Raw genomic sequence first — 24,173 nt, forward strand, 5'->3', positions numbered from 1 at the left:
TCTAATCATGCCGAAGTGAATGACTTTACATTTACTGACATTGAACCGACACCCATGTTCCCATGCCACAATTCCAGCCTGTTCAAATCATTCTGTAAGTACTGCATATCAGCAGCATTCCTGATTACCCTACCTATCTTTAGATCATCAGCAAATAGCTATATGTTGCTTGTCAAATCCTTCCCAATATCATTAATGTACATATTTCATTAATGTACATATTAAATAACAGTGTACCAAGGACTGATCCTTGTGGTACACCACTTATTTTATTTCTTTTTTTTATTAATCTTTGTACTGGTTATGGACAGTACTACCCTTACATCACGTCCAGACATTTTGTCCAGACTTTATACAGGCCTAAGCCTTTACAAGTGTTTCACCCTATGCCTGTTCTAGTTATCATTGTAGTCATTCTCTGGTGGCAACGCCATGCCACTAGTGTGCCCTGTAGGGCCCTCAAGGAAAGAACTTTTATATCCATCTGCATAAGTCCAAGCTGTTTTAAGTCCTTATAACTATCTGCACTCCATACGCCATGTAAAGAGATGGTGGCACTGGTAAACCTCGGAGTTGCCCATTGCTCCTCCCATATCTTACTAACTAGATCTTGGTTATTTTTATAATAATTTACTTTATTATTATGGCTATAGGCTAGTGGGCACCCTGTTCCCACCACCGGGGCATCAACTACCCAAACATCACCATCTCTTTTAATCACTAAGTCTGGCTTACACAAACCCACGGAGGTCCTATAATGTGGTTCCACCAGTCTCCCAACCTTTGTTCTTAAAGCGGTTGCTCAGAATGGAGACCATGGCATCATGCCTCCTTACACGGATCCTATGGGTGCGGAATCAACACTGGGCTATATGAGACAATGTCTCATTGTAGTGGCAGCCAGCCCTACAGTTTTGGTCGTCACTACCCCATCGAGCTGTGCTAGCTCGAGTAGGCAGGGCATTAATCCTCATCCTGATAAGGTCAATATACTCGAACTCAGGGAGGAGTCTGGTGCCATCCCTTATCAAATCATGCTGGGGAGGCGCCAGATATGACTCTTTTAAAGGAGCACCATCTACAGAACAGTGCAACAGAGATACCCAGCTCTTGCGTTCTGCGAGTGCTGACTCGATTAAAGTACCTTGATAATGGGACCAGCCTTTAGCCCGCCTAAAGTCTTCGTGTATTAATTGGCTATAGAAAGCCTCTCTGCAGATGGGGGAAGAAGATAGATCTAACTGCATGATTCTTGACAGCCACAGGCGTGGGATCAGCCATCTAAGTGATAGAACCCCAAGCCCACCATCCTTCACCCTCGCATGGAAATATGGAGAAGGAGTGTCAGGCGGCAGTCGGAGCCATGATCTCACAGCTGAACAGATAGTCCCGTCCATTTGGGACAGTACCGAGATATATGTCCTACCAAGCACCAACTTGTGGTAAAAGCGAGGTAGGAGATAGTAGGAAAGGAGAAACGGTCTTTTTTGGGGCTTGAGAGGAGATTTCCTCAAAGAAGAGATCCCAGCTTCTAGGATAGAAGGGACAGAAGACATTCCCTTTGGGGTGAACATGATACCGAGGTATCTCCACTCTTCCAGGATGGTCAAAATATGCAACGGCCTCCAGTGCAGGGAAAACTCTATAGTCTCGACTTTAAGCTTCTTGTCACGACCAGAGGGGACAAGAGCTAAAGAGCAGGACTTCTCTACATTAACAGAAAGGCCTCGAATAGAGAAGTCAACTGCCCAGTCAAGGAGTTCCTGCAAGCCTATCTTGGTAGAGGCTAGGAGAATAAGATCGTCCGCAAAGGCCATAGCATTAAAGGAAGAAGCACCTAGAGAGTAGCCTATATGGCTAGGAAGAGAATGAAGAAACTCATCTATGATGCAGTTAAAGAAAAGGGGAAATAGAGGATCACCCTGGCGAACACCCTGCACTGCAGGAATAGAAGTTGCACGGGATCCTGTAGTGATAGTGATGGAGCTACCCAAGTATAGCTCCATAACATAGGAAAGAAAAGGCTCTGGACATCCAGCAATAGACAGCACTCGAAGGAGAGCAGGAAGGGAGACGCTATCAAAGGCTTTTTGGAGGTCCAGCGACGCCATATATATAGAGGCTTAAGGTGGCGTTGGGAATCAGAGAGAAGAGAAGAAAGAAGATATATATTCTCAGCACAGCCGTCCGAAGGGACAAAAGCTCTCTATCTATAATCATGCTGTATATGTTGCTGAAGTCGTTTAACTAATATTTTATGATAGAGTCTAATTAACACAGGGGAGATGGTAATAGGTCTAAAGTCTGATGCACAGCTTGAAGTTTCTTTCTTTGAAATGAAGACAGTTCTTGAAGCACGTAAATATGTTGGTATTACTTAACTGGAAAGGAGAATGTCCACTAAGTCTTGAAGAATCTTCAATGGCACCTTCCGAAGCCTAGATGCAGGAAAGCCATCAGGTCCGGAGGCAGAGAAATTGGATGGAAGAGCTGCTTTAATATCCTGGATGGAGACAGGCTGGTATATTTGAAGGGCAGGAATGGACCTCAATATCATAGGTTGGTCATCATAATCAGGGAAGAGTGGAGGTGGAGCAGAAAAGACTGTACTCCAGAATTTGACAAAATCATCATCAAGGATGATGATTTTGTCACATTGCCCTCTATTCTTTTTATAGAGGGCCTGCATAGCTTCATAGGCCCTCTTCCTCTGATTCCTATTTGACAAAGTCATTGTAGAATGAGACGTAGGCTGATGTTGACGAGGCATGAAGTGTTCAGAGAATTCAGCGTGGAGGTAGTCATTCAACTGATCTGTGATATCCATTCCCAGAAGGTGAGTCTGGATGAGATATTTAAAAATTTGATGGTTATATTCTGAAAGAGGAGGATCATCTAGAGATGATGTCAGTCTGAGAATCAAAGCCTCATCTTCAACTGCAGGATGGTGGCTGGAAGATGGAGAGGCAGGGACAGGAGATATTACCTGTCCCTACCTGTGGCGGATGGATTGCCAATTCTTGAAGTAAGGCTTTGTAACTGGCTTTCCGTCTATGACACTTGATGGCATCCAAGGATCTTAATGGGAATGCCTTAAATAAAGCCTCATTGATTTTCTTTATCCCTTGAGCCATCAACTTGATCTCATGAATGGCGAGGATCTTTTCTTCTTCGGCAGTCCAACATTCTCTGACGCGCTCTGTTCTTATTGCAGCATTGGCTTCAGCTGGATGTTTCAAGGTGCGATGCATGTCAAGGCCAACTGCGATAGAGAATGCACGATCGCAGACCTGACATATGAAATGTCTGAGATTGGGAACTCCTTGACTGCCAGAACAAGCATGATGAGAACTTGAATACATGGGTTGATGACAGTCTTTGCAGAGCTTTCTTTTAACCATCTTCCTGAGGACGCCACTGGGACAGGTGGCAGGATCACCTCCAAACAAGAAACAGACATCTGGATTCATACTCGACGAGTTTCCTGGCTCCGGCCTATAAGAGTCGGAGTCTTCATCTGATGAATTATTGCAAGCGAGGAAACTTAACCCTACCAGGGCTGCTAACCCTGGAAGGGAGGAATAGCGTAGCAGGCCAGTCAGTCACCCGAAGGTGTCCAGGAATGCTCCTAGGAGGCTGCCTACTGCTGCACTTGCGAAGTGTCTCAGGGGACGTGCAAGCCAAGACAACAACACTTTGGATTCCCTAAACCTCGCAGACTCAGATCTCCCATATACCACTTTTTGATATCTGTCAGTCAGCCATCCTCTTATCCATGCTAATATTGTATAACCCAAACCCATTTTCTCCAATTTATGCTGCAGTCTGCCATGCTGTATTCTGTCAAAAGCATTAGCAAAATCAAAACTATCATGGTGTATCAATTCCCCTTGTTTAGTTCAATGGTAACATTGTTATAGAATGTGAGCAAGTTGCTAAAACATGACCTTTCCTTAGGAGGACCTTCCCAATTTTTCCAAAATCTTCATCACCACTCCTGAGATACTAATTGGTCAATAGTTGGATACAATCAGTCTTTGCACCACCCTTGTGCAATGGAATTACCATACATTCCTTCCATTCCTGCGGAATCTTCCCTGTTCTGGGACTCATATTAAACATCCTAATCAAAGGAATGGCCAGTTCAGCTGAACACTCTTTTAGCACACGTGCTGATATTCCATCAGTCCCTATTGCTGAATTCTTATTCAGTTTGTGCAACAGCTCTAATACCTCAGCCTCACCACCTGCATTTCTTCATCTAGTGAAGAGGTAACAGTGAGCTCAATGTTGCATTCACCAGGTTGATAGCTTTTAACGAAACGGGAACTCATTAACTGAACAACCTCTTCTGCATCTTTAACCCTCACGCCATCTGGATTTAGAAGAGTTATTCTTCAATATTCATTCTTTCTTTTACTTGCAGCATATCGATAGAATTCTTGTGGATTTCTCTTTAGCACGCAGAGCCAGTTTCTTTTCATAATCAGACTTTGCTTTCCGTACAACAGTTGTGACTATTCCAGTTTGCTGCTTATAACGTTCATAACGGACGCCATCCTTATGCAAACAGTATTCCTTTCACATCATCCTTTTCTTATGAATCTCTTGCTTAATAAGATTACACATCCATTTGACTCCTACTCTATTTATTCTTCAAACTCTCGGGACACATTCTGATATCGCATCGTTTAAGTATTGTTTAAATGCTTCCCATGCACTGTCGATATTCTTTCCATCCAGCAACTGATCCCATTCCACTGAACTCAGTATACTCCTCAGTTGGTCATAATTTCCTGCTTTGTAGTTCAGCATGTAACCTTTTCTAATGGAACATTCATAAACTTAGTCACTTCCCAAGTGAGTACCTCGTGATCACTGTCACCAACTGGAGGCAGAATAGTTACGTCTTTAACTGCAACGCCCTTTGACACTATAATCAAATCAAACACTCTTTGCCCTTGAGTTCCTTCTGTCACATGCTGCTTGAGGAAGTTGTCCCACAACAGCTCAACCAATGCATTTTCATTCTTCTCATGAGATTCTACTGCTACCCAATCAAAATTTGGATAATTAAAGTCTCCCATTATGATTACTCTTTTTGCGCTCATCTTTTCTATTTGGTGATACATTTCTTCATCACCAGCAACCAATCCACCAGGTCTGTAACAACACCCCACTATGTAATTTGTCTTGTTAGATTCCACCTCACACCAGATGGCTTCAAACTCACTGCCACATGAATATTGTTAGTGTTGTTAGTATTACTACATTCATAGGTCTCAACTCTAACTGGATTTAAGTCATCCAATATCATTAGCAGCATGTCCCCTCCTCTCCTATCCACTCTATCCGTCCTAAAAATACTGTACCCATGACACTCAATATCAGTTAGTAGGTCTGATTCTGAAAGCCAGGTCTCACTAATTCCTACAATCTGAGGTCGCAACATATTGACTAAGGCAACAAACTCTACCACTTTGTTTTTGAGACTCCTAGCATTCGTGTACAGACATAATAATCTACCTGCATGTTCTTTTGTATACTCTTGTTTGCAGTCTGCCTGACACAGTTGGACAACTTGTAGATCTCTATTCTTCTCTAATGCCTTACACATGTAGCCATCTTTGCACACATATGATGGGTTTGAACCGGACAAACATAAACCTGAAATTGTTCTCACCTCGTCAACATTTCCATGACAAAGCCCATTCCCATCATAAACACAGTTATATACCATTGTCGCTCTTACACTATCAGAGAGAGAGAGAGAGAGAGAGAGAGAGAGAGAATTTTTAGTGTCAAGAATTTTGTAAGCAGTATTCTAAAGAAGGGTGGACTTGGGATTTGATGCATTGATAGTGAATGACTTCCAATGAGTCTTAAGAGTATTATTTCAGTTTATTATTTTGTTTTAATAACTTTTTTTTTTTTTTACTCTAATTTCCTTGGTCAGTTGTGTGTATCTTCTCTTCTCCTCCCCACCCACTGTTTTTTCTAATTGCTTCCTACATTTCTTTAGTTTACTTTTATAGTACACCACACCAATAAAAGGCTGGGAGGGAAGGAGAAAAATAAAAAATGTGAATGATATTCTAAAGTAGTGTTTCCCAAACTGTGGTCCAAGGACCCCTGGGGGTCTGCAAGTAATTCAAAGGGAGTCCATGGGATAGTTTATTTTCATTAAACTTTATCTTATCATGTTGCTCACACCTGGCCTAATTGATATGTTCATATTCTTCTGAATATCTCCATTTATAACAGTATTGCATTGTCATAAATGACACATTTAGTGTTGTAAAATTATAATTTATTACTTCATCTTTATGATATGTAAAATATAAAAAATTTCTATTTTGGATTTTATGAGGGCTGCAGTGAATTAACATTCGCTACAGGGGGTCCGCATCAAAAAGGTTGGGAAATACTGTTCTAAAGGAACTGAATTTAACAATCTAGCATTTTATGAAATGTTTTTATGTTTTTATTGCTATATGTCATAATTTTTATGTTAAAATTTTTTCTAATACAAATAACTGACATGTTGTGCATCCTCACAATTTTAACAAATTAATCTAATATATAATACTAAAAAAAGGAAAACTGGATGATTAAAGTTCAAGACATTTTAAACAACAAGTAATTTTTATTTTGAATGTTTATAAACAATAATTTACTGAAATTTTTCTGATTATTCATTACCTGGGAATGTTAAGTACAACAATGCCCTGAAGAGAAGGAAGAGGAATTCTCCTACCATCACATTCTAGCTGTACTTTTTGCTCAAGATTCTTAAATGTGCGTTGTAGTAATTCCTTTCCTCCCAGTACACCATACCACATTAAATTTTTTGTGCGTGACCTAAAAAGTTTTTAAAGAATTAGAATAATTATTTTTGAAAAATTAGCTGTAATAAAAAAATATTCAAAATCTTATCAAGCTGCAACCTTCCAAATCACAACATAATACAGGTATTCATCATTCGAAATACAACAGACTCTTATGAATCAGAGCATGTTACGGAATGTTTCAGTCATGTCAATTTGCTAAAATTAAAGAAAACTGTCTTTGGTCATTAAGCAAACATGTTCCCCAGGAAAAACATTTCTGGTGAAATGAAATTAAATCAGAAAATATGAACATTATAAATCATTTATATGCAGTAAACTAATCAACATGTAATTGTAGTTAATATAAAATAACTACAATTACATGTTGATTAAGGAATAACTATGGGTTATTCATCATTCTAAAGGTACATGCAAACACAGATGAAAAAATTATACATGTACTGAAATGTTAATTAAATAATTTTTCCAACTGTGTCTATGTGTGACTTCAGAATATTGTATAACATCTTATATTAGAAATGGTTGGAATGGCAATTAAGTGATATGAGATTAATGCAGCTGACAGTACAGTAAACTTGTAGGGACTACAGGAATAGTTTGTTATTCTGGATAGTTTTCTATAGTGAATTTCTTGTAGGACAGCATTAAAACTATGGAATTTTGGCCAGAACATTTTACAGTTTGTTATAACAGGACTGCAAGAATCAATTGCATATGCCTATATTCCCCACATATAATGTCCAACAGTATGTTAGGGCCAAGTGGCTTAGCTTTTCATAAATCTAATTGTATGCTAAGGCAAGGCAATTAATCTGCAGTCTCCTATGTCTAATAATGCACGTGATCTTCGGAATGTTTTTGTGAGGAAAGATTAACTTTCTGGGAGGAGATCCAGCTTGGGATGAAACTGGCCAACTTATCTTTCAGGTTTCAAGTTTCTGTGGGGTAAACCCCATAATTTCTACATGAGACCAGCTACTTCACCTTCATTGAAAAGGTTAATTTTAGTAAAATGGCTAACTCACCTTCTTAAAAAAGGTTCTTTGCATCTTAGATGGGATGTAAACATGTTTTTCCCAACAACAACAACAACAACAAAAAAAAGAGGGCACATGCAATACAACAATAAACCATATATTTAGGTTAATATAAAATAACTACAATTACATGTTGATTAAGGAATAACTGTGCGTTATTCATCATTCTATTCAAAAGTTACATGTAAACACAGATGAAAACATTATACATGTACTGAAATGTTAATTAAATTACTTAAATATAAAGAACCAATAGGCTTCATTTGGGCAATATAAACTTTATTTAAATTAAGGGTGGGATTTACTAACCCCTTAATTTAAATAATGTTTATATCGCCGAACTGAAGCCTATTAGCACTTTATATTTAAGTAACTTAATGGGTGCACATTTTTGACAACTCGTATAGCAGAGTATATAAATTCTTTTCATTATACCCTTTGGTATTAATTTGGTCTAGCTACTCACTGATGAAGCCTCAATAAAGGCTGAAACCGGTCTGGGTAGTGACCTTTCACCATAATGTAATAACAGCATACATTTCCTAGGAAATGTGTTTTACATTATGGAAAATACCAAGAATAGCAATCAGAACTTTACCACCTTTGCTGTGAGATGCCTGAGTTTGTACTATGTACTTGGACTACTTGCATTAGCTCACGCTAGTAGTCGCCGATACTTTTATAGTTTATTGTACTATATTCAACATGAAACTCTCTGATTCCAATCTTTGAGTTTCTTATTCGGTTTTAAAACAATGTGGGATTTAATATCCCCTTAGCTTATGGGTCAAAGCCAAATAACTGGGAGGATATCTCCACATTGCCTTTTAGGAATGTGGAGAACCAACTGGCCTTTTGACATAATGTCCAATCCTCACCTTCATGTAGCATGTTCTGCTAGTAGGTATCTACTAGGTACTGAATGAATGAGAATGGGCTGGCAATTTGGGACTAGCTATACTCTCTCTCTATTGGCTTAATGATGAGATTTCATGCTGGCTGGAGTGTTGCCTGCTGTTTTTGTCAGAGAACAGGGCAAACAGTGAAAAGTGAACTACTGGAACAAGATCCAACTCAACATCTAGAAGAAGAAGAATAAACTCAACATCAGAAGAACTGAAGATAGGAACCATCAATATAAGGAGTATTAATTGAAAGGAAATCAAACTTGCAGAAGAAATGGAAAAGAATTGTGGCATATAATGCCAATTATGTACCACATGTACATAATTGGCATTACTGAGACAGAGAAGATCTCACAAAAACAGGTGAGATCTTACTAAATAATAAGTATAGGATGTTATTATTAGGCAATAATAATCAAGGAAAGGAAGGAGTAGCGATAGCATTCAATACCAAACATGAAGATAAACTTCTTGATTTTAAGGCAGTTTTAAGTAGAGTTATGTGGGCAAACTTCAAAATGGGGACATAGACAATGAAACTTATTTGTATCTATGGTCCCACAAAAGGTTCTTCCAAGGAAGAAGTGGAGAATTTTTTTGAGTCATTAGAATAGGCAGCTGACATAAAGAAAATAAAAAAAGTGATCCTTGTTGGAGATCTGAACAGCAGGGTAGGACATGAATCCCACCAGGCATATAGAAACATTCTGGGAAATTGGAAAAAAGGGCAAAACTAATAATAACGACAAGTATTTATTGGACTCCTGCTCAGGACATGCACTAGTCATTACTAACACCATGTTTCAACATAAAGATGTGCACAAGTTCACATGGAGAGAACATATTAAAATAAGAAATGCCTCATTGACTATATCATTGTTGATAGTGACATCTTCATGCTCATTCAGGATACAAAAGTGTAAAGGATTTGATATTGGAAGTAACCATTAAGCAGGATAAAAATGGATATCACATTGAAAAGAACAGTATGCAAGAAAGTTTTAAAAAGAATTAAAGTTGAGCAGCTTTTACAAGTAAATTGTAGACAACTATACAAACACATGACATCTCAAGGAGTCCAATCATCGTGGAAGGGAACACTACTCCACTATAACTCACTGTGTCTCCTTACTTAATCCTTCAACTACAAGATACCACTACCAGACAATATATTCTTTAAAAAAAATACTACTTTTTTATGATATATTTTCATCAATAAAATAAACCAATAATTATAAATACAAAAATTAAAACTGGCACAATCTAATTAGAATTCATTATATTTATATATATTATTCTTCAAACAGCTTTACCCATTAAGTAGGCACATAATTGTAATATAGCATTATCCTAAGTCGATTTTCACAGCTCACAAAATGAATTGGCTTAGTGTAATTAAATGAGTGAAAATTTTACATAATGTAAATTCTTTTTAATACTGTTATTTAAAAAATATGATTATTTTGCAGTCAAGCCAAAGACCAGATCATTTGACTGTGAATTGTGAAAAGTGAGTCTGGCTCAACATCAAGTACCAACTACTTTCTTGTTTTTGTGAATTTTGTTGTCTTCCATGTTTATTCCAAATTATTTTTGTTGATAATTTGTATAAATTCATCTTTCATTATGAACAATAAAAGAAAGAAAACCCAAACTGAGTTCTGATAAGTTATGTTGTGGCATACATTTTAAACCCACCTTAAAGGAAGGCCTATTTCAGTATAATTATGTTTATTATATAATTGAGAATTAAAGTATTACTTTGTTTTGTTAGCACAACATTTATTTATTTGTTTACTTATTTATTATTTTTTTAACATCACCTATAACAATATTTATATAAAGTAGACCAATACCTTGGGTGAGCAAACATTTAATTTGTATTTCTGGAGCCTTTTACGAGGGTGGTATGAAAAGTACTCGGCCTTGACCATAGATGGCAACACTATTGGCAAGATTTTTTCTTTTAAGTTGGTACATGTCATAAGCATCCATGTGAAATTGCAAGTCATTCTATCAAGTAGATTTTTTTTATACTGCTGTCTGAAGCAAAAGTGTTATCTGTATCCCTTGAAATGGATAAAATTGAGTATCGTGCGGTTATAAAATTGTTTGTAAGAGAAGGTTTGATGCCAAAAGAAATTCATTCAAAGTTCATAAAAGTTTATGGGCACTTTTCTCCTTCATTTTTGACAATTAAGAAATGGGCTGCCAAGTTTAAACATGGCTGTACCAGCCTTGAAGATAATCTATGTGAAGGATATCCAAAAAGTGTAACAATACCAAAAATCATTCAAGTACACAATATGGTATTGGATGACTGGCAAGTCAAAGTGCGTGAAATTGCTGAGACTATAGGCATTTCAAAAGAATGTACAGGATATATTTTGCATGAAGAATTGCAAATGAAAAATCTTTGCACAAGATGGGTGCCGCGCTTGCTCACAGCAGATCAAAAACGCACTTGCATGAAAATCTCTGAACAGTGCTTGGAGCATTTTAAAGAGAATAAAACTGATTTTGTGCATCGATTTATTACTATGGATGAGACATGGATCCACCATTACACACCAGAATCCAAACTGCAGTCAAAATAGTGGACAGAAGCTGGTCGTTCAGCGCCAAAGAAGATAAGGTCAATTACAGGCAAGATCATGGCATCAATGTTTTGGGATGCTAAATGCATTTCGTTTATTAATTATCTTGAAAAGGGTAAAACAATAACCGGGAAATATTATTCTGTTCTTTTAACCAGACCAGACAAAAAAAATTCGTGAGTAAAGACCCAGTTTGCAGAAGAAAAAAATCATCTTTCATCAGTACAATGCATTTGCCCACAAAGGTGTTTTGGCAATGGAAAAATTAAGGGATCTGCACTATGAATTGTTGGAACATCCATCCTATTCCACAGATTTGGCCCCCCTCTGACTTCTATCTCTTCCCAAAACTAAAACTCTTCCTCGCTGATCAGTGTTTTTCTTCGAATCAAGAGGTGATTGCAGCTGTAGAGGAGTATTTTGCAGATCTTGCTGAGAACCACTACAGGGATGGGATAATGGCACTGGGATAAATGTATTAGTCGTACGGGAGATTATGTTGAAAAATAAAAATAATTTTGAAATTATAAATTCGTTTTTTCATTGTTAGGCAGAGAACTTTTCAGACCACCCTCGTATACATAAAGTATATTATTTATATTATTCAAAACAACTAAAATGATTAAATTTACCACATAAACTCTTCCATAATTTAAATACTTGAAATACCTGCACTTCTCTGGATGCTCCTCACGTTTATTATGAAATTCAAGCGTAATCTTGGCATCTAAACCAATCCCAAAATAATTGTTCATTACACATTTTTCTTCAAATCCCTCTCTATAATTAGAAATATATATATATATATATATATATATATATAGATATATAAAATTAATATTTTAAGATAAACTGAAATTTATTGAAACAGAATACACAAAGAAAACATTAAATTAATACATTTAGACTAGCAAACAAAAAACTTTCTTATTAACAAAACAAAGGTTAAAAAAATACCCCTCTGGTTTGAAGATTTCCTTGTCCCCATTCAATAATGTTCATCTGCTGTATTTACTTCTCTCTCCTAATCCTGTAAATCATTCAGACTTCTTCAACTTCTTATCAATGAAACTTGATTTCCTGCATTCCAGTTACCCGAATAGCAAAGTCATCTTTCTGGTTGACCACACTGTCTGCAACTCCAACTGGCCTCTCTTTTCAACCACCGCATGTCATGATGTATGGCTTCCTCTCTTTGAACTTAAATCACCAATGTAGAAATAACTCAGGGCTATGCTCTATTAACTACTCTCTTCCCCCCTACTCATTTGACAAATCATGCTGTGCACAAACATCCCAAGCTTCAAGATCTTCAACAACCACAGGTGTGTTTTAAACACTGATCTTTATACTGAACACTATTCATTAATACAGCAAAGATAACTTTAGTCACCTTCAATGCTAGCAAAAACAGTCTTGCATTCTTTCTCCCAAAAAGAATCTCAATTCACCTTCCCTTACCTTTGATAATCTACAAATTACCAGAGTGACATTTACTTTTCCTGGCATTATTATTATTACGGGCTACTCCATGGAGTCCTTAGACTCATCAAAGGAGGCCCCTAAACATTATACCAAGCACTATCCAACATTTGCACAGTATCTATCATACTTTGCTTTGAACTCATTCACAATCACGACACCTAAAACAGATTCTGGCAACCTATTTCACTCATTCACCACTCTCCAAGCAAAAAATCTAGTTCTAATATTCTTCCTAACTACACTCTTTCTCAGTTTCCAAGTAGGGTCACAAGTTCTTCCACCACCAGGTCTGTTCTGAAAAATTTCCTCAGTATTAATCTTGTAAAAAACTTTTGTCATTTATGTCTCAACCATATCATCCCTTTTCTGCTTGTCAACCAATTTATGTAACTCACAAATCTTCAACCTGTGCTCATAAGGTTGAATATCGTGTCTTCCATAGTCCTGCTACCATCTTGATCACTCACTTGTGAATCCTCTCAACCTCTTCGTCATTGCATGTAGATCATGAAAACCATGATCTACATGCAATAGTCAAGATGGGGGGTCTTATCAAGGCTCAATAAAGAGGAATAATAACCTGCTTGTCTCTGCTCATCAAAGTATTCTTCAGTAACCAAGTAATCTGATGAACTGTTTCAGCCACTTTTGCTATGTGCTCCCCCAAACTCCAACTCCCTATCCACGAATACTCCCAAATCTCTGACTTCATCAATTTCCTCGAGTACAGTTCCATCAAATACAGCTGGTAATCTTTTCACCCCAAAATGCATAACTTTACATTTTGCCACATTAAAATGACATCCATTCTCCTTTGCCCAGACTGCTAGTCTATCCAAATCATCCTGAAAAATTTTAATATCATCTGTATTAACTATTCTTTTCCTGTTTTACATCATTGGCAAACAAATGAACAGCTCCTCTCAGATTCATTCCTATATCATTAATGTACAAATTAAACAGCAGCAGCTAAGAACAGAGTCTTTGGCATGCAGGACTGTACTTACAACTTTCCCAAGCTGCTAGAGTGCTCAGGCCCCCTCATTGTTTGGGGGCCACAATTCCAGCCTATTCAAATCATTCTGCAAGTACTGCATATCAGCAGCACTCCTGATTACCCTACTTATCTTTACATCATCAGCAAATAGCTGTATGTCTTGTCAAATCCTTCCCGATATCATTAATGTACAAATTGAATAACAGTGGACCAAGGACTGATCCTTGTGGTACACCACTGATTACCTTAAATTTTGCAGACACATTCCCCATATACTACTTTTTTGATATCTGTAGTCAGCAATCCTCTTATCCATACTTATATTTTATAGTCCAAACCCATATTCTCCAATTTATGCAATTTATGTCAAAAGGCTTAGCAAAATTCAAAGGTATCATGATGTATAAATTCCCCATGTCTAGCTCAATAGTAATATTATTATAGAATGTGAGCAAGTTGCTAAAACATGACCTTCCCTTAGTAAACCCATGCTGTTCATTGCAAAGCAAAAATTCTCTGTCAACCCATTTCTGAATGCAAGCCCTCAACTTTTCCAAAATCTTCACTACTACTCCTGAGATACAAAATGATCGATAGTTGAATACATCGGTCTTTGCCACCCTTGTGCAATGGGATTATCATACATGCTTCCCACTCCTGTGAAATCTTCCCTGTTCTGAGACTCAAATTATATATCCTGGTCAAGGTGCCTGTTCAGCTGAACATTCTTTTAGCATCCATGCTGATATCCCATCAGTTCCTATCGCAGAATTCTTATTCAGTTTGTGCAACAGCTCTAGTACTTCCTCCTCATCCACATGAGTTTTCAGCACATCATATGCTGAAGAGATAGTGGTGAGTTCAATGTTGAATATAACAGGTCGATAGCTTTAAGCAAAATGGCTGCTTATTAGTTGAACAATCACTTCTGCATTAGTCACCTGCATTCTTCTTCATGTAGCTTCCTCAGTGAGAGGGTGCAGCACCGTGTCCTTCCGGTTCTCTCTGTTGGTGGCTTTCCTTTTTGTTTCTGCATAGCCATGTGATCCTGTCCATGATCTTATATCTTCAAGACATGTCCTTCGTTTTTTGCCTCTGGATCCTTTTCCCATAATTTTCCTTCTAAAACTATTAGTATCCTCTGTCCTGCTGAACCTCTCAGTACATGTCCTGCCAATCTCATCTTTCTCTAGATCATTTCCTGTAATAAAGATCTCTGTGTTCTCATTCTCTGTAGGACATCTGTATTTGTCACATGTTCTGTCCATGGGATTTTCAGAGCTCTCCTATAGCACCACATTTCAAAGGCCATATCTGTTGCTTTACTCTCTTCTTGAATATCCAGGTCTCACTTCCATATGTGAAAATTGGCCACACAAATGTTCTTATCATTCTTTTCTTTGTCTTGATACTCACAGAACTTCTGAGCAGATCTTTATTTTTCCAGAATGCATCTTTAGCTATGGCTGTTCTTAATTTTAGTAAAGTAGGTGCCTAAATATTTGTATTCTGTTGTATGTTCAATTTTCATATTGTTTAAGAATATTTGTTGCTCGGATCTGCTTTCTTTTGAGATTTTCATAAATTTGGTCTTTTTTGCATTTATATCTAATCCAAATTCTTTACCTTCTTCAATTAGTAGCTGCAGTAATTTGATTCTGTTTTCTGCTATTAGAATGGTATCATCAGCATATCTAAGATTATTGTATTTTATACCATTGATACTAATTCCTATTTTTTGTTTTTCAATTTTTTTCTTCTGTCTCACTATAGATATTAAATAGATTTGGTGAAAGGATACAACCTTGTCTAACTCCTCTTTTTATTTTCACTACAGAAGTTTCATTGTTAAACAGCTGCATTTTCTGTTTGGTGTAAATCATTTTTATAATCTTTAGTACATGATCTTCTATGTCTAGTTTATCTAATATATTGAACATTTTATTATGTTTTACCTGGTCAAAAGCCTTCTGAAAGTCTATGAAGCATATGTAAATGTTCCTATTTCTTTCAAGTGTTTCTATTAATATTTTTAGTTCCAGGATAGCATTAATGATTCCCATTCCTCTTCTGAAGCCTTTCTGTTGTTCACTCAATTCACTGCTTAAGGCTCTTTCAATTTGTTTGTTAACAATGGTTAAAATAATTTTAGATGCATGGGATATTAGGCTCACAGTTCTGTAATCCTCGTAGTTTTGTGCATTATTTTTCTTTGGAATTTGTATGCAGATAGATGTTGTAAAACTTCAGGTAATTGTATTGTTTTATAGATATCCTGAATGGTTATCACTAAATAGTTGTTATTATTGCCAGTCAAAGCTTTCAGCAGCTCAGCCAGAATATTATTACATCCAGGGGATTTATTATTAGGAAGATTCTTAATTACGTGCTCTACCTCCTTTCTTGTGGGTAGAGTGGTATCTGTTGTTATGTTTAACTTAAGGTGTCGTGAATCATCTAACATGTTACCATTATCATCATCATGGAGATCTGATAACTACTCCATCCATCTTCCATTTATCTTTTCCTTATCAATGAGTATGTATCCATTTTTGTCCTTGATGTTATTAGACTGTGTACATTTTGCTTTTCCATTAAAGTTCTTTCACTTTTGGGAATGCTTCTCTGGTTTTGTTCCTATTTTGTAGTTCTTCTATCTCAGTGCACTGCCTATTTTTCCAGTTTTCTTTCAATCTTTTACATAACTGATTGATTCTTTTATCCAAAGTTTTATATCTTAACCATTCTTCTTCATTTGCTCCTCTTTTCCATGTTCTTCTTTCATCAATAAGGTTGATTACCTATTGAGTTATCCATGTTTTTTTCTTTCTTTCTTCTTGTTTATTGATGTGGTTTTTAGCAGATATTAATTTTTTAGCAAAAAAATTTAATGAGTTATTTTTTTTTCAAATTCATTCTTTCTTTTACTAGCAGCATAATGAGAGAATTCTTTTGGGTTGTCTTTAACTTGCAGAGCCAGTTTCTTTTCATGCTCAGACTTAGCTCTCTGTGCAACACTTGTGACTCTTCTGATCTGCTGCTTATAATTTTCATAACTGACATCATCCTTATGGACAAGATATTCTTTCCATATCATCTTTTTCTTACAAATCTCTTGCTTAATTAGATTACCCATCCATTTCACTCCTATTTGTTCTTTGAACTCTAGGGACACATTCTAATAAAGCATCATTTGAGTATTTTTTAAACACTTCTTCTCACACACACACACACACACACACACACACACACACACACACACACACACACACACACACACACACACACACACACACAATAACTGATACCATGGCACAGAACCCAGCATACCCCCCCCCCCCTCAGTTGGTCATAATTTACTGCTTTGTAGTTCAGCATGTAACCTTTTCTGAATGGAATATTCCTAAACTTAGCCACTTCCCAAGTGAGTACCACATGATACTGTCACCAATTGGAGGCAGAATAGTTACGTCTTTAATTGAAACCCCTCTGACACTATAATCAGATCTAACACTCTCTGACTTCAGAGTTCCCTCTGCCACATGCTGCTTGAGGAAGTTGTCTCGCAACAGCTCAATAAATTCAGTTTCATTCCTCTCATGTGATTTCATAGCTACTCAATAATGTTCAGATAATTAAAGTCCCCCATTATGATTACACTTTTTGCATCCATCATGTTTATTTGCTGATGCATTTCTTCATCACTAGCAACAAATCCACCAGGTAACAACACCCCACCATGTATTTAATCTTGTTACACTCCACCTCAAACCAGATGGCTTCAAACTGACTGCCACATAAAAAATTGTTACTAGTGTTGCAGTCAGAGGTCTCAACTCTAACTGGATTCAAGACATTTGATATCATTAATAGCATGCCCCCTCCTCTCCTATCTTGTCTATCCTTCCTAAAAATACTGTTCTCCTTGCACTCGATGTTAGTACGCCTTCTGATAGCCAAGTCTCACTAATGCGTACAACATGATTTCTCAATATATTAGCCAAAGCAATAAACTCAGTCTTTTATTTCTGATACTTCTAGCATTCATGTACAGACAGTAAATTACCTACATGCTCTTTTTCATACATGTCTGCGGTCTGCATGACAGTTCAACAACTTGCAGATTTCTATACTTATCCAGTTCTAACAGCTAAGCAAAGTTCCTTTGTTCATCCAGTTCATAGGTCTGAACTGGATGAACAAAGAATTGTTCTCTCTCTCTCTCTCTCTCTTTTTTTGTAATCATTGCCATAACAATAACCATTCCCATCATTAACACAATTGCCTAACATTGTCGCTCTTAAACCCAAATTCTCACAATTCCTCTCATCAGAATTCAGTTTCCCTGAATCTCTGTGTTAGGTCTTATATCAATTTATAATTACTAGAGTAGTGTAGAGTAATCTCTGATATTTAAAACATTGAGGGGGGGGGTTTCCCTCAAAATTCAAGCTGAAGCACAAATGTACTGTTATAGGAAATGATAATTATAATGGAAACACCCTTTTTAACAGAACTGAATTCAAACAGAAATTTTAAAAATAAGTGCCATTTGAACCATGTTAAATCAAAATATACCATGTAAAAATAGAATTGCTTTTGTTTTCTAAACTGTGTTATGCTGTGTGTTTGTGTGTGTATAATCACTTACAAGGATATTTCCTCAACATCCATGAGTGGTGATGCTGCAGCACAAAGAGCATCAGCATTTGCTAACAACACTTTACCAATAATACTGTCTTTATTAAGATTGGGCCACATAGGTAAAGATGCAAGAGGATTAATTATAGGAAACTCTCTACGCTCTGGTACTACAGTTTCTGGAGATCGACTTTTTTCCCTAACTTGGGCTGGAAGGAGTGGTATCCCAAGAGATGAACCCAACTGAAGTCCTATAGCACCCACATGCTTTAGTGTTGCACCACTACTGATGCGTCTAGAAGCTGTTGGAGACTGAGCTGTTTCGCCTGAAAAAGGAAAGAGAAATATATAAATAAATAAATGAGTTTATTCATTGTTTGTAGTCATAAATTTGATTATGCCATTGTTAGAATAATGGCATAATAAAATTTATGGAAACACTACATGCAGGTCATATACTTGAATAGTTTATTTAAGAAACTGTACCAGTATTTCAATGTTTCAAATCAGTAGTATCTTGATGATGTGAAGTAAACTATGTACCAAAAACCAAATAAACAAATTATACAGAACCACAGTATGAACTATCAATCAACTGCTTGTTGGAGTAGTTGGCCAGGTGGTTAGCATACCTATTCTCTAAATTAGGTTACACATTTGCATTCCATCATAGGCACAGATGTTTTGTGAATGTCTTTCAGTGGAAGATGAATTCTCTGACCAGTGTGAAAAACTTCCATGTTTGGTCTCTATGTTAGGGTTTCCAGATTATTTATATACAAACAGTCTTTTGTGGATAGGACTCATGCAAAAAGACTAAGAAAATTTTCCATGTTTTGTTTAAATTTATAAATGTTCTCTCTTGCTGGCTATTTTGTCTATAAGTTATTAACAGCACCTGATAAACAATAAGAGACAAATTCAGAGTTTCTGAGCTTTCAAAATCATTAGTAAAGTATACAGTAACAGTAAACAGATTGATTTCAATCTATGATGGCGATGGATCAACAGACCAATCATTTATCACAGCAGTTCTAGAAGTTAAGAATTTTTTTTTTAAGGGAAAAAAAAGATCTCAAGACAGTTATGGGAGTCCATGATAGTCTGTGCTACTTCTTAAACAAGTCTTTCATTCCAATATTTAGCCTTGTATAATTTTTCTTCTAGTTGATTCTTACAGGTGTACAGAATTGCATATCTGACTTAATATGGCAGATATATTTAATATTATTTTTATGTGCATAGAATCCAAAGTCTGTTGTTCATCTATTTATCCACGGTATAATGATAGCTGCAACTGCAATAAATGCTAGAAATACACGTCCTAAAGATGGTATCTTTTGCAGTGTAAAGTCAAATATATATAATGAAAGCTCTATGAGTTGTTGTTTTTTTTCAGGTAAATTTGTGAATATTTGACCCACTTTTGGAGATATGCTTTTGGCACATTGAAGAGTTGTGGAATCATTAAAGCTGTTTTTACAAGTTGAGGATTTGGTCATAGTTTGAGGACCAACTTAATACTGTTCAGTATAGAGTGACTATTAGGAGAAGTTTTCTCTAACAAGTAAAGATTTTGCTGAAAGGTAGAATTAGAGGACTATAATAATATCATCCTGAGTCTTAAACATTCTAGATCCACATAGCTTTTCAGCTAAGCTGTGATGCAACATTACATCAGTATATCATATTCTGTTTATAGGCTTTATAGGTTTCTGGTACACTGTGAGCAACAGGAATCACAATCTGTAATTTTTTAAAAAAATATTTCTTGATATTGGTTGATGAGACAGATGAGGAAGAATGTGATCTGAGGATATAGGAAATTATAACTTTCTGTTTGAAATGTTCCACAAAGAAGTTAGGAGGAGAAATAATGAATATAAGGTATAATTTCTTTCTTTAAATAAAAATAAATGTCTTTTCAAGAGAAGTAACTCACATGAAAACAAGAAAACACATTTTGCATGCTTTCTCATGATATCTGGAGAAAATTATTTTTCAACAGCAGGTATATTAGTATATTTCATGTGTGAATGTTCACAAAAAAGGAAAAAACATCAAAGTAACTAAAAGATCTGAACAGTAGAGTTACATTTTTCATTTTTACTATGAGGTCTTGAAGATTTTTATTATTAGAAAAATTATTGTCTGGAAGCCAATTTTGTGGCTTCCAGATTTGAAAGTGGTCAGCACATCTGCTTTGAGCACTCTTGGTAAACAAGTCTACTGACTGTTTACCAAGAGTGCTCAAAGCAGATGTGCACTACCAGAAAGGCCATCCTAGGCATGAAGGACATATCGCTATGCCCAGCTAATGCAGGAGGCTTCAGGAAACTATGTTAGCAGCCTGTCTCAAGATGTAAAATTGTACTGTTCTAGGAAACAATGAAGACTGCAACTAGACTTACCACACAGAACTGACAGATCAGATAAGGAAATCAAAAACTTTGAAATGATGCGATTTAAAAACAGCAACTTGGAACGTAAGATCATTACACGAAGAAATAATTAAAAGTAATGAAAGAAATATAAACACATTAATATTATCTGAAATTAAGAAGAAAGAAAACAAAATATATAAAACACAAAATTATGTAACAGCATGTAGTTGAGTAAGTATGAAAAAATAGCACAAGTGTGCAAATCGATAATATTACACTAACAATATTAGTTAAATATGAAGGAATGTAACTACATAATAGATTTCATAAGTGTTTAGAGTCCCATTTAGTAGTACATACTTTCCTCCAAAGAAATATCCATAAACAAACTTGGGTTTTCCCAGATGGAAAAGTAAGCAACCAAACGGATCATGTAATGATAAATAATAGGCACAAGACATGCATTAAAAATGCCTGTGTCTACACAGAAGCAGATGCAGATATTGATCATTATCTGGCAATAACACATTTCAGGCCAAAACTCTTTGTCAAATAGAGAAATGTTAACCAAAACAGAAATACTAATAGATATAATATTGAAAAATATAAGGATGTAAACATACAAAGACAATGTGCAGAAAAGATAAAGCAGGAAATAGTATTTAAACCATCCTATACATGAGAGAAATATAGAAAATAAATGAACTGATCAAAAATATTATTATTCATTGTGCAGAAGAAATCCTTCAATTCACAAACAATAGAAAGAAAAACAAATGGTTTAATAATGTATGTAAAGAAGCTATAAAAAAATGTAATAAGTTGGGGTTGAAATTACTGCAGGACTCATCACCAGAAAATAGTGAGAATTATAGGACCTATAGAAATTTACCTAGTAAAATATTGCATTGAGAGAAAAAAATTAACTGAAGGAATCAAAAATAATACAAATAACTCAAAGACATTCTTTAGATGTAGTGGGATACTTAAAAGAGGATGTACGCAACAAACTTGAATACTGACTAACAACTAAGAAGAATTAATTACCCAGGAAAAATAAACTATTCAGGAATTCAGAAATATTTTGAGCACCTACTAAACAAGTCATCACTGCCACCAGGTAAAAACCTTACATCAGAGGTACAATGTTCAGGAGACTGAGGAGCTGGCTCTGATTGAAGGTGAGAATATTATTAAAGCGCTAAAGAATAATAAGGCAGCTAGTGAAAATAAAATTACAGTAGAACTTCTAAAAATTGGAGAAACACCTTTAACAATTAAGATTTATGAACTCATCAAGATGACATAGCAAAAACAAGAAATCCCAGCTGATTGGAATACAGTCATACTGTGCCCTATTTTTTTTTTTTAAAAAAAAGGAAATCCTATGATAATCAGTTACTATAAAGGTATCTCTCTTTCTCTCTCTTGGACACGTCTTACAAAATATTATCTACAGTGAAATGGAAAAGAATTAATGTACATACTTCAAACATTTAAGGAGAATATCAGTGTGGCTTCTGCAAGTGAAAGTCTATGACAGATCATATTTTTACTCTCAGACAATTGCTAGAAAAACATTATGAATTTGATAAAGAATTACATCTAGTAGTCATGCACTATAAACAAGCATCTGACAGTATACATTGAAACTCACTTGAATTGAAATTTGATGATACTCGATTTTTGAGTTTCACTAAAGACTTGTGAAGACCCACAAAAATGTATAAATATAAATATGATAAGACTTTGAAATCGCCACACCCTCTGGAAGGTACATTTTCTCCAAAAATATTCATCAAGTTTTGAAATAAAATCTGGACTCTACCAAGGAGATGCTCTCTCTCTCACCAACCCTGTTCAATCTAGCACTAGAAAACGTCATTAGACTTAAATGAACAAAAAATAATCAAAATAAGTGGGAACAATGTAATATTGACTTATGCCGATGACACTGTTATCCTTGGAGACTCTCATGAGGATGTTATACACACCATGTCTAATTTAATCAAGGCAAGTAAGCCTATGGGTCTTGTCATAAATGAGGAAAAATACTAAATTTATGTGCATTTCAAGGATCCATCAGGATTGATCCAACTTGGTTGTTGAAATTATATCTTTGAACAAGTGAATAACTTAACTATCTCGGAGTCAACATTAACAGTTACAATGATATGCATCAAGAGTTAATTAAGGAGAGAATTAAGAAGTCCAATTGTGGACATTTTGCAATTTTACAACTCATGAAGTATAGAATATTATCGAGAAAATCCAAAGAAAAACTCTATTTAAGATATCTAAGAATGATAGTAACATATGATCAACAACAAAGGAAGATAAGAGAAAACTCATCACATTTGAAAGAAAAGTATTGAGAAAAATTTTTTCACCATCTTACAATCAAAATACTGGAAAGTATGAATGAAAACATGTGGAACTATGAAATCTGTTTCAAAGACTCAACATACTATCATTTATAAGAAGCAAGAGAATTAAGTGCTTTAGTGACTCAGGGAGAGAAGATGACTAATTAATCAAACAAGTACTTACAAATAAATTGACAAGAAAATATCCAAAGGAAGACCCCGAAACCCAGTGGATGGATGGATGTGGTAATGAGAGATTTACGACAGCTTGGTGAACAATTTACACCATATGGAGCTTTGACAGATACCAAAATCAAGCGATTACAGCATTAAACCTAAATGGTCCATTAAATTGAAGAAGAAGAGGTTTAGAGTCCTCAGGAAGGGAAACCAGAAACAGAAATAAAGATATCCTACAAAGAATTACAAGAAATTCTAGATAAAATAAAACCAGAAATGATCATCATTGCAGGAGATTTAAATGCATGACATGACTTAGGAATCAGATAATGTAGGAATATGCCAAAGATTTAACAAACCACTGCAAAATAAAAATGGAATTAAATTACTGCAGTCTGTACAGACAATGAATTGAGAATAAATAACACATTTTACCAAATTAAATAAAAATCATAAAATGCAATGGAGAAAAACCTTAAGAAAGAAACTTATCCACATTGGACTATATAACAATAAAGGAACTGACCATGCATTACTTACTGGAAAATTGAGATTACAGAAAAGAAAAAAAAAATGCAATGCACATATTAATAAGACTAAAGAAAAAAAATTTAAGACAGAAACGTTAGGGGAAGAAAGTATTAAAATACTACATCACTGAAGAATAGATGAGCAGTTTAACAAAGCCAGAACTAAATCAAAGGTAAGAATTTTTTTAAAATACTATTAA

General features: G+C 35.7%; 1 protein-coding gene across 1 annotated transcript in view; it reads right to left on the reverse strand.

The window, feature by feature from the left end:
* The window catches only part of LOC150094898 (diacylglycerol kinase delta), a 566,581-nt gene that overhangs the window by 151,085 nt on the left and 391,323 nt on the right, over nt 1-24,173 (reverse strand). The window contains exons 18-20 of the mRNA XM_090411584.1: nt 18,524-18,839; nt 12,060-12,170; nt 6,703-6,861 (exon numbers count right to left, since the gene is read on the reverse strand). Of these exons, the coding sequence (XP_090267710.1) occupies nt 6,703-6,861; nt 12,060-12,170; nt 18,524-18,839 (586 nt within the window). The remainder of the gene's footprint in view (nt 1-6,702; nt 6,862-12,059; nt 12,171-18,523; nt 18,840-24,173) is intronic.

Source organism: Typopeltis vanoorti, chromosome 21 (genome assembly GCF_054136105.1).
Source record: "Typopeltis vanoorti isolate ZY-2024b chromosome 21, IOZ_Tvanoo_1.0, whole genome shotgun sequence".
Taxonomy (NCBI): Eukaryota; Metazoa; Arthropoda; class Arachnida; order Uropygi; family Thelyphonidae; genus Typopeltis; species Typopeltis vanoorti.